This window comes from Pseudophryne corroboree, chromosome 1, assembly GCF_028390025.1.
Source record: "Pseudophryne corroboree isolate aPseCor3 chromosome 1, aPseCor3.hap2, whole genome shotgun sequence".
Classification (NCBI taxonomy): domain Eukaryota; kingdom Metazoa; phylum Chordata; class Amphibia; order Anura; family Myobatrachidae; genus Pseudophryne; species Pseudophryne corroboree.
Window position 1 is genome coordinate 1,226,238,579 of NC_086444.1, and position 16,094 is coordinate 1,226,254,672.

General features: G+C 46.6%; 1 protein-coding gene across 6 annotated transcripts in view; it reads right to left on the reverse strand.

The window, feature by feature from the left end:
• Positions 1-7,336: 7,336 nt before the first annotated feature.
• SPEF1 (sperm flagellar 1) overlaps positions 7,337-16,094 on the reverse strand; it is a 267,709-nt gene continuing 258,951 nt past the window's right edge. For all 6 annotated transcript variants that reach the window (XM_063925368.1, XM_063925366.1, XM_063925365.1 and 3 more), the window contains one exon: positions 7,337-8,989. In XM_063925368.1, coding sequence (XP_063781438.1) covers positions 8,888-8,989 — 102 coding nt within the window. In that variant the 3' untranslated portion in view covers positions 7,337-8,887. The remainder of the gene's footprint in view (positions 8,990-16,094) is intronic.

The following is a 16,094-nucleotide window of genomic DNA, read 5'->3' on the forward strand; positions in this document are numbered from 1 at the left end:
TCACATTACAGCGCACAGTAGTGTCCGTTACTCACATTACACCGCACAGTAGCGTCCATTACTCACATTACACCGCACAGTAGTGTCCGTTACTCACATTACACCGCACAGTAGTGTCCGTTACTCACATTACACCGCACAGTAGTGTCCGTTACTCACATTACACCGCACAGTAGTGTCCGTTACTCACATTACATCGCACAGTAGTGTCCGTTACTCACATTACACTGCACAGTAGTGTCCGTTACTCACATTACACCGCACTGTAGCGTCCGTTACTCACATTACACCGCACAGTAGCGTCCGTTACTCACATTACACCGCACAGTAGTATCCGTTACTCACATTACAACGCACAGTAGTTGTTATGAGCCACGGCTGTGGCTCATTCCTGTTTTGCAGTTTTGTTCTGTATTTCATGTTATACTTCTGTTTATGTTCCCCGTGGGTGTCATGGGGTGCTCGGAGCTCACCCTTAAGGAGGGGATACTGTTATGAACCACAGGTAGTGGTTCATTCCTATTTTATGTTTATTTAGTTGTCTTGCATGCCAGGATTTCCCATTGCTCTGTTTTGGATTACTCTTGTCTGCTGCCGCTGGTGAGTCTGTGCAATTGCAGCTTGTTCCCATGTGTTCAGCCTCATCTCGCTGCTGATTGCATCTTGTCAGCTTAGTCGTGCAGCAGGCCAGCTGCAAGAGATAATTAATTAGGCCTCTCTGATATATGCTGGCTCACTGCAGTTAGCAGATGCTGATGATATTCCTTGGTTTGCAGTCTGCTTTAAGTTTGAGCTGGTTCCTGTCAGCCCCTGTGTGGATTCCTGTGTCAGTCCCTGTGTGGATTCCTGTGTCAGTCCCTGTGTCTGATCCCGTGTCCTACCCTGAGTTCCAGTGGATTCTGCCTGTCCTCCAGTTCTGAAAGTCGGTGTCGGCAGCTTCCTGTTTGCCTATGTCAGTTGCAGAAAGTATCCAGTCCTGCTCAAGCCGGTTGTTCCTGTCCTCAGTGGTCCTGTACTCAGCGATTTGTCATCTTTTCCTGGAGTCTGACTGAGCACCTTTAACATCCTGTGGTGTTCGTGAGTCACGGCGCAGCCGTGTGTTGCGGCTTGTCCGCTTACTGTTTATTATTTAGTATATTTGTGTCCTGGAGCTTTTGCGGAGGATTCCGCTCTCCCTGATCCACTCTGGTATCCAGCGGTGCTGGATAGGAGTAACAGATCAGTGGATCTTTGGTTGTCCTTTTCCCTGGCGGCTAGTCCGCACATACCTTTTTGATTTAGTTAGTTAGCTTGTAACCCTTGGCCTGGTTGCTTAGTCAGAGGGCCCCTTGTTATCACCCTGTCTCGGATTTCCCTTTGTCTCCCATTAAGACCTGAGGGGGCATCGGGGTTGGGCAGACATAATCCGCCCTTCGAACGCGGCTGCCATGGGCTCAAGCAACCATAGTCTCGCAGGGGATTTCTGATAACACGGGCGAGACAACGGAGTTAGGGCGCCAGGGGTTACTAGGCTTTCCTGCTCCCACAACCAGCATATCTTCCCAGTACTCTGACCTCAGCCATACGATCTCCTCTGGTCTGGAGTACGGGAATCATAACAGTAGTGTCCGTTACTCACATTACACCGCACAGTAGTGTCCGTTACTCACATTACACCGCACAGTAGTGTCCGATACTCACATTACACCGCACTGTAGTGTCCGTTACTCACATTACACCGCACTGTAGTGTCCGTTACTCACATTACACCGCACAGTAGTGTCCGTTACTCACATTACACCGCACAGTAGTGTCCGTTACTCACATTACACCGCACAGTAGTGTCCGTTACTCACATTACACCGCACAGTAGTGTCCGTTACTCACATTACACCGCACAGTAGTGTCCGTTACTCACATTACACCGCACAGTAGTGTCCGTTACTCACATTACACCGCACAGTAGTGTCCGTTACTCACATTACACCGCACAGTAGTGTCCGTTACTCACATTACACCGCACAGTAGTGTCCGTTACTCACATTACACCGCACAGTAGTGTCCGTTACTCACATTACACCGCACAGTAGTGTCCGTTACTCACATTACACCGCACAGTAGTGTCCGTTACTCACATTACACCGCACAGTAGTGTCCGTTACTCACATTACACCGCACAGTAGTGTCCGTTACTCACATTACACCGCACAGTAGTGTCCGTTACTCACATTACACCGCACAGTAGTGTCCGTTACTCACATTACACCGCACTGTAGTGTCCGTTACTCACATTACACCGCACAGTAGTGTCCGTTACTAACATTACACCGCACTGTAGTGTCCGTTACTCGCATTACACCGCACTGTAGTGTCCGTTACTCGCATTACACCGCACTGTAGTGTCCGTTACTCGCATTACACCGCACAGTAGTGTCCGTTACTCACATTACACCGCACAGTAGTGTCCGTTACTCACATTACACCGCACAGTAGTGTCCGTTACTCACATTACACCGCACAGTAGTGTCCGTTACTCACATTACACCGCACAGTAGTGTCCGTTACTCACATTACACCGCACTGTAGTGTCCGTTACTCACATTACACCGCACAGTAGTGTCCGTTACTAACATTACACCGCACTGTAGTGTCCGTTACTCGCATTACACCGCACTGTAGTGTCCGTTACTCGCATTACACCGCACTGTAGTGTCCGTTACTCGCATTACACCGCACTGTAGTGTCCGTTACTCGCATTACACCGCACAGTAGTGTCCGTTACTCACATTACAGCACACAGTAGTGTCCGTTATTCACATTACACTGCACAGTAGTGTCCGTTACAGGGTCCAGGGGCACACACACACACACATACATAGTATACATGGACAAGGGGCACACTGACCCACACACACACACACACACACACACACACACACACACACACACACAGTGTACAGTGACAAGGGGCACACTGACAGGTCACACACAGTGTACAGTGACAAGGGGCACACTGACAGGCACACACAGTGTACAGTGACAAGGGGCACACTGACACACACACATAGTGTACAGTGACAAGGGGCACACACACACACATACATAGTGTACAGGGACAAGGGGCACACTGACGCATACACACAGGGACCAGGGGCACTGACATACACACGCACAATGTACAGGGGTGCCCCACCATCCATACCCCCATACCTCTACCCACCTTTAAACGGGCCAGCGAACCACATGTGACTCGGCCGGTGGCAGGAGATGGCTCTCGTACTACCGCATTGGCCCCGCAGCTCAGCAGTTGTTAGCCAGCAGCGCAGCCGCACCATAAAGAGACTACAGTGAGGAGCGCAGAGATCCCGGCGCAGGGTCCCACCCCAGCCTCATCTGCATATTCAGCGGCGAGGCGGAGACCAGGGCAGGGGAGCACACATCCACCACCCCCCAACCCCGGAAGAAGAATACCTCTTGTCTGCGGGTGTCCCTGGAGCGGCACCTTCATGCAGGTCACTGGGAACCGGGAGGCAGCAGCGCCGGTTGTGATCTGGCCGGCGGCAAGAGATTGCACCCTTGCAGTCATGGCGCCATACTCTAATGCGTACTTTGCCTAATGGGCGGGGCGGGGCGGGCCTGGGTCCATAGCTGATTAAAACCAGGGGAAATGCAGCCAGCCACAGAATCTGTGTAATTCACACATGTCTCGGATTAAAGAGATATTATGGCAAAGCCAATGCATAGGTCTCCAACTCTGCTAATTTAGTCAATCATAGTAATTCAGAGAATTGTAGTTTTATGCCATTTAAGTGTTATTATTTGTGACGGTGACCCATGTGTGTTTGTACCTGTGTTATATGCTAAATCCCAGAACCTCTAACAGGCATATTTATTATCATTATTTTCACACCCTTTTCAATAATTTTAGTTTCACAAATGTATTAAAGTTTGGAGCATTTTTACGTGAAAAATAATTCTAAATCTTTTCATTCTCACTTTTTTTTAGTAATCAGATTGCATTTCCCATGCTTGTAATGGGAAATGCTATCTGGGTGAATTTACTAAAACAAAACATAAAAAATACCGGAGGGAGCCCTGTTATAATAATGCTAGTATCCTGAGTTACCCACAACCCCCTCCGGTTCCTGTCAGGCAGAGCAGAGTCGGGAGCCGGCTCTTGTGATCAGCCATGTGTGTTAATAAGGCCAAAGGCTGATCACCGGTAAAAAAAGTTTTTACAAAAATGTACATACTGGCCCGCTGGTGTACTCCTCCGGTACCGGTCCTCTGATCTCCAGCTTCCTGCACTGTGACCCCGTCATCTGATGTATGCCGACATCAAGATGACGGCATACCACCAGACCAGCATCTCACCAGACCACTGATACCTTGCGGGGGAGGGGGGGGGGGGGGGGGGCTACTGTCCTCAGTTCACATTAGCCTCTGTGGTGGGTTACTCACATCATCGGTTACCCATCAAATTGCCCTGCTTCCCACAGCTGGCAGCAGTGCTAGGGTGTGCACAGATGTGTCCTCATACATTCCCAACCTACAGTAAGTCCTCAGGGCACACTAACAGGCCAGGTTTTAGTGGTATCCATAATTGAGCACAGATGGTTAAATCAAAATAACTGATGTTCTAATTGAGGGGGACATTTACTAAGCAGTGATAAGAGCAGAGAATTGAGCCAGTGGAGAAGTTGCCCATGGCAACCAATCAGGACTGAAGTAACATCTATAATTTGCATACTATAGAATGATACAGAGCTGCTGATTGGTTGATGGGGCAACTTCTCCACTGGCTCACTTCTCCGCTCTTATCACTGCTTAGTAAATGTCCCCCTAAGTCACCTGTGTTCAGGCATGGTTATCCTTGAGGACCATGCTTGGGAAACAGTGTCGTATACCGTTGCTCAAGTCGCAGCAAATAGCCCTTCTCGGTCACCAGCTCCTGTGGTGACTTTGCACTATGTACATATCCCCGTGTGGTTACAGTCGCAGCCCGGCGTCTCTGGTACACTGTGAGCGGCGTTTCCCGGCTTCTGCAGTGCGAATGCCGTGCAACATGTAAAGAAACAGGCGGTGCGTCGACGCTAGCTGTATGAGAGGACACATCTGTAACCGCTGCCTGCTCATCCCCGCTGACACGGACAGTCCTGCATACCGCTACGCCTGCAGAGTACAGGGAGTCATTGTACTGTACCGCTAAGGTGCAATATTTCATGCAGAGCATTCTGCAGCAATAACACACGCACTGAGCTCTGCACTGCAGAGCTGTCTCCCAGCTGTGTCTATAGGCGCTGAGTGAGTGTTTTATGATAAGGTTTGTAAATAGGAATCTCTGGCGGAACACCGGGGGGATTACCGGGAGTATATAGGAGTATACAGGAGAATGCTCTCAGGATAAGGTAACACAATACTGCACAAAGTAACAGCCCAAGGTTTGTTTGTTGAGGAGTCATTGGAGTATATTTACTAAGGTGTGAGTTTTTCAGAAGTGGAGAAGTTGCCCATATCAACCAATCTGATTCTAGCTATTGTCTTCTAGAAGGTGCTAGATGAATGTTAAGTGTTATCTGATTGGTTGCTATGGACAACATCTCCACTTCTAAAAAAAACTCATACCTTAGTAAATCTACCCCATTGATGTATTTGGTAATCGGGTGCATGAAGCGCAGCGCTCCGCACATGCGGGGTAATTCTGAGTTGATCGCAGCAGGAACTTTGGCCCTCACTCCGAGTTGTTCGCTCACAAGCTGCTTTCAGCAGCTTTGCACACGCTAAGACACTCCCCCGTTTCTTCAGACACTCCCGCGTTTTTCCCAGAAACTGCAGCGTTTTTTCACACACACCCATAAAACGGCCAGTTTCCGCCCAGAAACACCCACTTCCTGTCAATCACATTCCTATCACCAGAACGAAGAAAAAAACACGTAATGCCGTGAGTAAAATTCCTAACTGCATAGCAAATTTACTTGGCGCAGTCGCAGTGCGAACATTGCGCATGCGCAATTAGCGGAAAATCGCTGCGATGCGAAGAAAATTACCGAGCGAACAACTCGGAATGACCACCTTTGTTAGCAGTTGGACAAAACCACGTACACTGCAGGGGAGGCAGATATAACATGTGCAGAGAGAGTTAGATTTGGGTGTGGTGTGTTCAATCTGCAATCTAAATTGCAGTGCAAAAATAAAGCAGCCAGAATGTACCCTGCACAGAAAGAAAATAATCCACCCAAATCTAACTCTCTCTGCACGTTATATCTGCCCCACCTGCAGTGCACATGGTTTTGCCCAATTGCTAACAAACTTGTTGCTGTGATCAACTCAGAATTACCCCCATGGGGAGAAAAATGATTTGTTGGCAACACAATACCGACGCGGTTGTAATGTCATTTGAAAAATTTTAACTTCCAACATGATATTTAAAATCCTGTCGGCATACAGTGTCAGCTATGTAACTACTTCCCCTGCCTGTCTCTATCTGGCTCAAACCAGGGTAAGGAGCACACGTGTTGGTCCCCCTGCAATGGGTGCACTGACCTGTGCGTGTTGTAGTGGTTACAGTCTTCTGGGGACCGGGAGATGGGATCACCCCCACAGGGTATAGTCGGTTGCTGCAGAGCGCGGTCAGCGACTTGGCGGATCACTGATTAGAGAGCAACCAAACAACTGCCTGATACCGCTGATATAATCCCTCTTACCATGTGTGCGTGAGAACGCCTCAGAGTGCAGTACGAAGAGAGAATAAGAAACGCATTTCACTCTGCAAACAGAAAGAGGCGGACCGCGTGCATGATTAGCGACCACCCCAGCAAGTGTGTGATACCGCTAAAATAATCCCCCTCACCATGCGTGCATGAGAACACCTCAGCGCAGTACGAGGAGAATAAGAAACGCATTTCACCCTGCAAGCAGAGAGGCAGAATGCATGCATGATCAGCGACCACCCCAGCAAGTGCCTAGTACTGCTGAGATAATCCCTCTCACCATGCGTGCGTGAGAACACCTCAGTGCAGTACAGGCAGAGAATAAGAAACGCATTTCACCCTGCAAGCAGAAAGAGGCGGTACGCGTGCATGATTAGCGACCACCCCAGCAAGTGCCTGATACCGCTGAGATAAACCCTCACCATGTGTGCGTGAGGATTCAGAGCTCAGAACGAGGAGAATAAGAAACGCATTTCACCCTGCAAAGAGGCGGAACGCGTGCATGATTAGCGACCACCCCAGCAAGTGCCTGATACTGCTGAGATAATCCCTCTCACTATGTGTGCGTGAGAACGCCTCAGAGCGCAGAACGAGGAGAGAATAAGAAACGCATTTCACCCTGCAAACAAAGAGGCGGAACGCATGCATGACAGGCTAAGTAGGCTTTATTGTACATTTATGTTCAGTAATATGTTGTTTTTAGGGTTTAAAGGATTTAATGTCATTTGTAATTGATAATAATCTAATGAATGAATTTGCAAAGAAATGTGAATAAATAATATATAAATACACAGCTGGTGTTCCAGTCTCTTCCTACCTCACTCTCCGCCTCACCCCAGGTTTCTGTATATTTTGTCAATGGCTAGGATGTTGGCATTTCTTGTGTCAGCATGAGTAAGTCAACACGATCATAATGTCAACATTTGCAGCATACCTACATTGAACCTGTCGGCTCTGATGACATGCTAACAATGTTGAAATAGGCGATGCAGCTGTTCCAGGTACCGTACCATTGTATTGTAGCTGTGTCACAAGCGTGGTGTTGTAGCTGTGTCACAGGCGTGGTATTGTAGCTGTGTCACAGGCGTGGTGTTGTAGCTGTGTCACAGGCGTGGTATTGTAGCTGTGTCACAGGCGTGGTGTTGTATCTGTGTCACAGGCGTGGTATTGTATCTGTGTCACAGGCGTGGTATTGTAGCTATGTCACAAGCATAGTATTGTAGCTGTGTCACAAGCGTGGTATTGTATCTGTGTTACAGGCGTGGTATTGTAGCTGTGTCACAGGCGTGGTATTGTAGCTGTGTCACAAGCGTGGTATTGTAGCTGTCACAAGCGTGGTATTGTAGCTGTACAAGTGTAGTATTGTAGCTGTGTCACAGGCGTGGTATTGTAGCTGTGTCACAGGCGTGGTATTGTAGCTGTGTCACAAGCGTGGTATTGTAGCTGTGTCACAAGTGTGGTATTGTAGCTGGGTCACAAGTGTGGTATTGTAGCTGTGTCACAGGCGTGGTATGTAGCTGTGTCACAGGCGTGGTATTGTAGTTGTGTCACAGGCATGGTATTGTAGCTGTGTCACAAGTGTAGTATTGTAGATGTGTCACAAGCGTGGTATTGTAGCTGGGTCACAGGCATGGTATTGTAGCTGGGTCACAGGCGTGGTATTGTAGCTGGGTCACAGGTGTGGTATTGTAGTTGTGTCACAGACATCGTATTGTAGCTGTGTCACAGGCGTGGTATTGTAGCTGGGTCACAGGCGTGGTATTGTAGCTGGGTCACAGGCGTGGTATTGTAGCTGGGTCACAGGCGTGGTATTGTAGCTGGGTCACAGGCGTGGTATTGTAGCTGGGTCACAGGCGTGGTATTGTAGTTGTGTCACAGGCGTGGTATTGTAGCTGGGTCACAGGCGTGGTATTGTAGCTGTGTCACAGGCGTGGTATTGTAGCTGGGTCACTAGCGTGGTATTGTAGCTGGGTCACTAGCGTGGTATTGTAGCTGGGTCACAAGCATAGTATTGTAGCTGTGTCACAAGCGTGGTATTGTAGCTGTGTCACTTGCGTGGTATTATAGCTGGGTCACTAGCGTGGTATTGTAGCTGGAAGTGCAGTACAGAGTTGGCCATCGGTGGGAATAGATTGAAGACTGGGACACATTTGGCTGACAGCTGTGACTGTGGGGATCTTGGTCGCCGACCGGAGGGATCATTTGCTCTCGGCCTCCTGCAGGCGACGGGTCAGATCATCTATCCGGACGTTCTTCAGGTGTAGCAGCTGCTCCATGCGCTTTAGCTTTGCCTGTAAAACCTGACACGATAATAATTAGTGAACTCACCATACCTGTCCCACATCATTGCACCTCACCGTACCTGTCCCACATCATTACACCTCACCATACCTCTCCCACATCATTATACCTCACCATACCTGTCCCACATCATTACACCTCACCATACCTGTCCCACATCATTACACCTCACCATACCTGTCCCACATCATTATACCTCACCATACCTCTCCCACATCATTACACCTCACCATACCTGTCCCACATCATTACACCTCACCGTACCTGTCCAACATCATTACACCTCACCGTACCTGTCCAACATCATTACACCTCACCATACCTCTCCCAGATCATTACACCTCACTATACCTGTCCCGCATCATTACACCTCACCATACCTGTCCCGCATCATTACACCTCACCATACCTGTCCCGAATCATTACACCTCACCATACCTGTCCCGCATCATTACACCTCACCATACCTGTCCAACATCATTACACCTCACCACTGTCAAAGTCGAAAAATATCCTGATACATATGCCTTGTACTAACCCCTCATGCACATGCCCGCTGCACGTGCACACACTCTGCCGTGCGTGCACATATCTGCAATTTGCGTAAGATCGCTCCAGCAATCACGCGCGTGGTATGCGCATTTACGGTAGAGTTTGTAAGCGTCTAGCGTGCGACTCGATCGTAGCATATTTAACCCATATAGTGTGTTTTGTAGTAAATATTCCCCTAGACAATGTTAGCAAGTATGTTTAGTTTAAACTGTTCCTGGACAGAGAGATTCCTCTTTACATGATAGGAAGGGTCAGACAAAGGTTGAAAGGTGGTGTCTAGTATCCAGCTGTAGGTCATTTTAAGAGTAACATTTCGGTGTTAGTTAGGAAAGGATCGCTCGCTCCGGCGTATAGTTATGTACAAATGTAGTTTATGAACATTAACTGTATTTGCTGAAAATTACACATGCGGCGGGAATCCTGAAGATACCTCCCACCAGAGCAGTTGGAGAAAGACACAGCCCACCTGTTCAAATCCACCTATGACCTTTGCTATAATGTGGAGACACATTCCTGTGTCCAATGAACAATGAGATTATAGGGACCATTGTATTATGAATGTATGTTGTGCTATATAAAGACCACCATTGCCTGGCCAGACACACTCTCTCTGAAGGCTTTCTCTCTGAATGCTGAGGGCTGGATCCAGGACGTGCTTGCGAATCATCCCCACGTATGTATATTTCTCTGTAGCCATTTTGTTATCCATTTTGTTCGCCATTTGTTCTCATTGTGTTCTCATTCTGTTCGCTCTTGTTTGCGATTGTTCGCTATTGTGTGTAATATTCTCTGTTATTCTGTTTAGATTTCTATGTTAGTTTGTAGTGTATAACTTGTATTGTGTTTCCCTTTTTCTCTAAACCATCCACGGCGGTGTTAGAGCTGCTGTGGTTTTTAAATCCAAACCAGGTCTTGTGTTTTCACTGTTTACTGCAGAGGGCTTTTCTTAGCGTCTCAATTGCTCAAACAGCATACACCTTGTTAAGGTTTTTAAGCATTACAACATTACAGTATTTGTCTAAAGGTTTAGAGTATAAGCATATTCTTACAGTGTATATTTAAAAGGGTTTTAAAGGTTATCCACTGTGTGTGCGCCCACTGTGTGTAATCTGTACACTCAGCGCAGCGTGTGTACGCCAAGTGCGTACCACGTGCAGGACTCTGTACGCAAATAGCGTACAAAGTGCGTAGCACGTGCACGTGGTCTAGCGGCCATAACGGCTTCACGGTATTAGTATATAGCTTCATGTTTAAAGATAATATTTGACTTTATCAATTGAGGGCTCGTCCGGTCCTCCTCATATCCGCAGCCTAGCAGGACAAGGCGGACTTCTATCTATCAGCAAAGGGCGGGAAGGTAGTATCCCCTGTTAACCGTTTGGTGGTCGGGGATACAGTAGTGCTGATTAGATAAGCGTCTGCTCCGCTTGGTTTGTAGGGATGCTGGTGGGATCCGGATCCGAAAGGTAAGAACGCAAAGCTATTGTTTTTTATTGGTTTTTAAATCTGTTTAAATTTCTGTTTGGTTTAAACTGTGCACGCAACACACGCAACACACACACACACACACCTGTATTTTATTTGTGTACTCTGCATATCTATTCGCTTGTTGCCATTAGCATTGATTATTAGATACATTTTGACCCGTGCCGAGAAATTTGTTGCTATTTAGTTAAAAATAGAGAGTAATATTTAAGGGAGTACATGTAAAACACACATGCAGCCTGGCCCAGTTATAAAGGCTTATACAGGAGATACTGTGTGGTGTGGGTAAGCGATTACAGTTGAATATCGTTTACATTTATAGAAGTGTGTTATTTGTATTACTGCGGACGTATCCGTCCTTTGTACACGTGTCCCGGACAGCGTGCGGGACTGCGTACGCAATGCAAAGGCCTACACACGTGGCGTATATTACGCAACGTGCGTACAGATACGCCCACTAAATACAAATCACACAATAGCATTGTTTCAGTTTAGGCGAGACGGTAGCCACGCGATAATAGCACAAATTGATCAGTATCCAATATTTAGTTTAAAAACACCTTTTTTTCTGTATTACCTCTGGGGAAAGCTATCAGTTAACAAGAAATTATTTTTCTGATCAGAAAACTATAGAATGATAGTGTGGGCTGAAAAAGGTATGAGTGTATTGAATCCCGCTTGGTGGTCTTGGTGAAACTTGGTGAAGCACGGTCTAGGTGAAAACGTGCGAGCACGGTTTTGGTGAACACGTGCGACGGCTGTTGTGGAGCACAGATGGAAGAGACTCCAATGATCCTACCATTTATAGATAACAAGTGTCTATAAGTGGTACGATTGGACCGCACAGTTGTATGTGTAAACAATTGACGCAACATGATATGAGGTTGCATATTCATGCGTAAATCTTATCCTCATACGCGTTGTAGTAAGCACATGCAATCGTGATTTGTGTAAAATAAAGGTAGGGCCTGCAACGGCTACACGAGTCTGCTAGAAGGCGGACCGGGGATACCCGGAGCAGAAGAAGCTGGTGGAAGAGCTTGGAGAACTTCCACCGTAGACTACTGTGTTTGGTGCATTTTAGGAAGTTTTTCTGTGTTAAAAAGGTCCGCAATGGAAGCCAAGTGCACAACACAGGGACGTTTAGCAGTCAGGGTTCAGACTGCAGAGATTTGCAGACCCCGGGGGTCTGCTCGGTTAGTAATGTGGGGGAAGTATGGTCCCCACACAGAGACCTTTTGTGATGAATGGACACGAATGACTGTGGGTGATAAAGCACCATTTCCTGGGATAGGTAGTTTTGACTCGGAGGTATTACATAATCTAAGGCTTAGGATCTGTCTGTTAAAGTCCCAAAAACAAAGGATCAGACACACAAACTGTTTACATTTATGGCAACAAGAGAGTGATATACAGAAGGAATTAGCTTACACAGCTGGTTCTAACCCTAACAGGAAACTGATGGCAACTGGAGAGACAATGGCTACAGAGAATGGCATACTGGGATATGATGATAATAGTGCACTTAATAAATGTATTAATGACAATAAGAGTAAACGTAATAAATGTGTTAATGACGATAGGAGTAAAACTGATAAATGTACAAATCCTAACCCGTGCAAGTTGCACCCCATGTTAAACTTCCCTCAGGATTACAAGCAAGAAAGTGAGCCCAGCACGATGTCGGCACTTTCTCCAGCAGCCACCATACAAGACACCCAGGTGGGCACGGCCCAATCAGTAAAGGCAGTAGTAAAGCCCCCTAACGGAGGGTCAGGTGAGGTCGTGTCCACAGGTAAGTACGGTATTGTATGTTATGCACAGACAATTGCACCTCACATTGTAGAGTCAACACAAGATGATGTAGTTGAACTTAATCCTGTCAGGGTGATTGCAGTCCCAAATGGAAAGACTGACGCTCTGGGAGCCACTCCCGTCAGGAACATTGCAATGCATTGCCCCTGGTCCCGGACAAAATTAAGGACAATTATGTCTGAATTTCCCGATCCCAGGAGAGATCTAGCCGCATGCCAAAGGTTCATTAAAGAACTAGGTAACGCCACCGAACCCACTAACAAAGATTGGCGGACAGTACTGCGGGCATGTTTGCCCTCTAGTATTGACCCTGCGAAATTCATTACTGATTGTAAGTTGGACGCAGAAGTACCTCTCACTGAAGAGTACAATCAGGAAAATGTTAAACAGATCAACCAGCAATTAGGAGTATATTTCCCAACTGTTGTCAAGTGGAACAAAATTTTCTCCATTAGACAAAAAGAAGGTGAAACTGCTTCTGATTATATCGATCGAGCATTAGAGGTAATGGCTAGATCTACTGGGATCGCGGACATTGAGGAAAGTGTACATCATAGAGAGGTAGCGGTGTCCGTATTAATGGAAGGTTTAAAAGAAGTGTTGAGAACAAGGGTACAGACCACTCAACCTAAATGGAGAGGTATCTCGGTGGCTGCATTAAGAGAGTCCGCTGTTAAGCACGATCGGAACATCAGTAAACACAGGGAGTCACAGGGGGGTAAGATGATGACAAGAAGTATAAAAGTCCTGACAACGAAGCCACATCAGCCTAAACCCCAGACCCCTGTTGGTAAGTCGTATGTGGTAAGATGTTATAACTGCCAGAGGGAAGGACATTATGCACGGAGTTGCAGATTTAGAGACCCACATAAGGTATATAGACCTCCTAGACAAGAACACGAGCAAAGTTATGACACACGTAATTGTAATCAGGGATCATATAGGAAAAATTTTGGGCCGCACCTATAGTCTGCAGCCAGTGAAGTTGATTGTTAGCCTTGATAGTAAGCCTGAGGTTACAGTCGGTGTAATTGGTAGGTCATTCCTTGTAGACACAGGGGCGGCCAGGTAAACTCTGTGATTTATCTTTAAATGTTTCCTCTTCATCTCTGACGTTCACCAGCAGAACTACAGCTCAAACGTCACATGTCTACTTGGTCTTTTCAGAGGTCTGCCCAACCCCAGTATATCTTACCAGCATCATTGTGCCTGGCCACGCACAGAGGGTGGAAATACTGGTGGGGGAGACTGTGCAGAGATACCGATAGACATGTTGGTGTGACAGCCTGATGATGAACGGAAATCTGACAATTTTTCTCTTTTTCTATTGTTCTCTCTCTTTTTGTTCTTTCATGTTTTACGGATGGTATGTCATACAACAGTTAAACAAATGGTAATGCAAGATTTATGCTCCTTACAGAAAGATCGCTGATTCGGAAAGAATATAGTATCACTGGAGTGTTCGTTTTGGAAAGACTGAGAGGCAGCACTGTTGAGACGGCATCTGAGCAAGAAGAACAACAAGACTAGAGACGAATTATCGTAACAATTTTCTTTCCCTCCTAATTATTTTCTTTCCCCCATTACAACTCTTTCTTTCTCCTCCTGCAAGATGGACTTGCCCCAAGAGACTGCATTCCGTGTTTTCCTGTTGACCCTGTTGTTGACCAGAGCAGTCTGTTTCGGTGAGAGTACCAGAGAGGTCGAGAAAGGATCTGGAATGGGTTCTGATGACCAGGATGGATTCGTAGAATTCCGAGAGCAACACAATCACCGAGCAAAGGCGAGTATCAGAAAACGATCTGGTAGTCATGACACTAAGAGACATTGTGAAGGATTGTTAGCTGAAGAGAATTGTATCTGTAGGAATTGTGAAAACATAGTTGAGGACGGGTGCATCCAGAGATGTCAGTCCAGCATTAATATCAACATGGACCGTCATCCATTGAGTGACTATCACTCATTAGTGAGTAAGGTTTTAAACCAAACGGAATGCTGGGTGTGCTCACAAGTACCTCAAGGTCATAGAAAGTCAGGACTAGTGCCATACGCTTTAACGATAGATGAGGTACTTGAATTAAGGGGTGGGAGACCGGTGGACAAGAAATGTAATATTTCTAGGCCTCCTAGTTTGAATCTCCACCAATATCATGTGGATAGGTCCTTAATATGTTTTAACATTTCCAATCCCCGAAAGCCGGGAAATTGGGAAGTGACATGGAACAACCAAACCATGACATTCTCACACAGAGCCGATAGAATGCCCATAGACTCAGAGCTTATACGCCAAATAGCCAATGGTGGGAGATATTTTCAGTATAGGTACACTCTAGGAAGTAGGACCATGTGAGTTGGAGAAGTATCACCAGGATACTGTGCGCATATCATACAGCCTGATACGTGTACTAGACAAATGAGAGAGTTAGGGATAGGATTTTTCACCTGGAATGTTTGTAATATGGTGATGTCATATTCTGTCCCATATGTCCTCCCCGATGATGCATATTTCAGTGGGAGGAAGGCGTATAAGTGGCTTGCCCCAAACTCAGAGGGATTGTGTTACATTGGAAGAGTGTTGCCAGAAGTAATGACCATTACCAATGAGAAAATGAAAGACATTCACCGCAATGCTCAAGCTCCTTACACTCACACCCATTACGAACACATTGTAAAGAGACACCTTATAGATAGGACAGAGCATGCAGCCTCTGATTTGATCCACAAATCCACCGGGATTCAATTCCTACTTGCGTTAGATATCACCCGTACCGCCAGAGGAGTTATAAATTTTAGGTATATAACTGCGCTAGCGAACCTGATAGACAATATCACCGAGATGTATGATGACACCTTCAGGTATACTGGGAGAGAATTGCAAGCTTACAAAATGGAACTGATCCAGCACAGGATGGTTCTAAATTACATCACAGCGGTGACAGGCGGGTATTGTGTCACCCTAGCAACTCAGTATGGTGTAAAGTGCTGTACGTATATCACAAACAGCACTGATGACCCAACCGAGGTCATAGATCAAAAGATGGACGATATCTTGCAATTGAAGTGGGAGTTCTGAAGGAGACACAACCTTACCCTTACTGCTGTGAGTAATGAACTGACCGGCTGGGTATCATGGTTGAACCCACGCAATTGGTTCTCAGGTTTAGGAGAATGGGCCCAAAATGTTATCGTTAATGTAGGGAAATTCCTCTTGTGTATCCTAGGAGTTGTCATAATGATTGGTTTGATATTTAG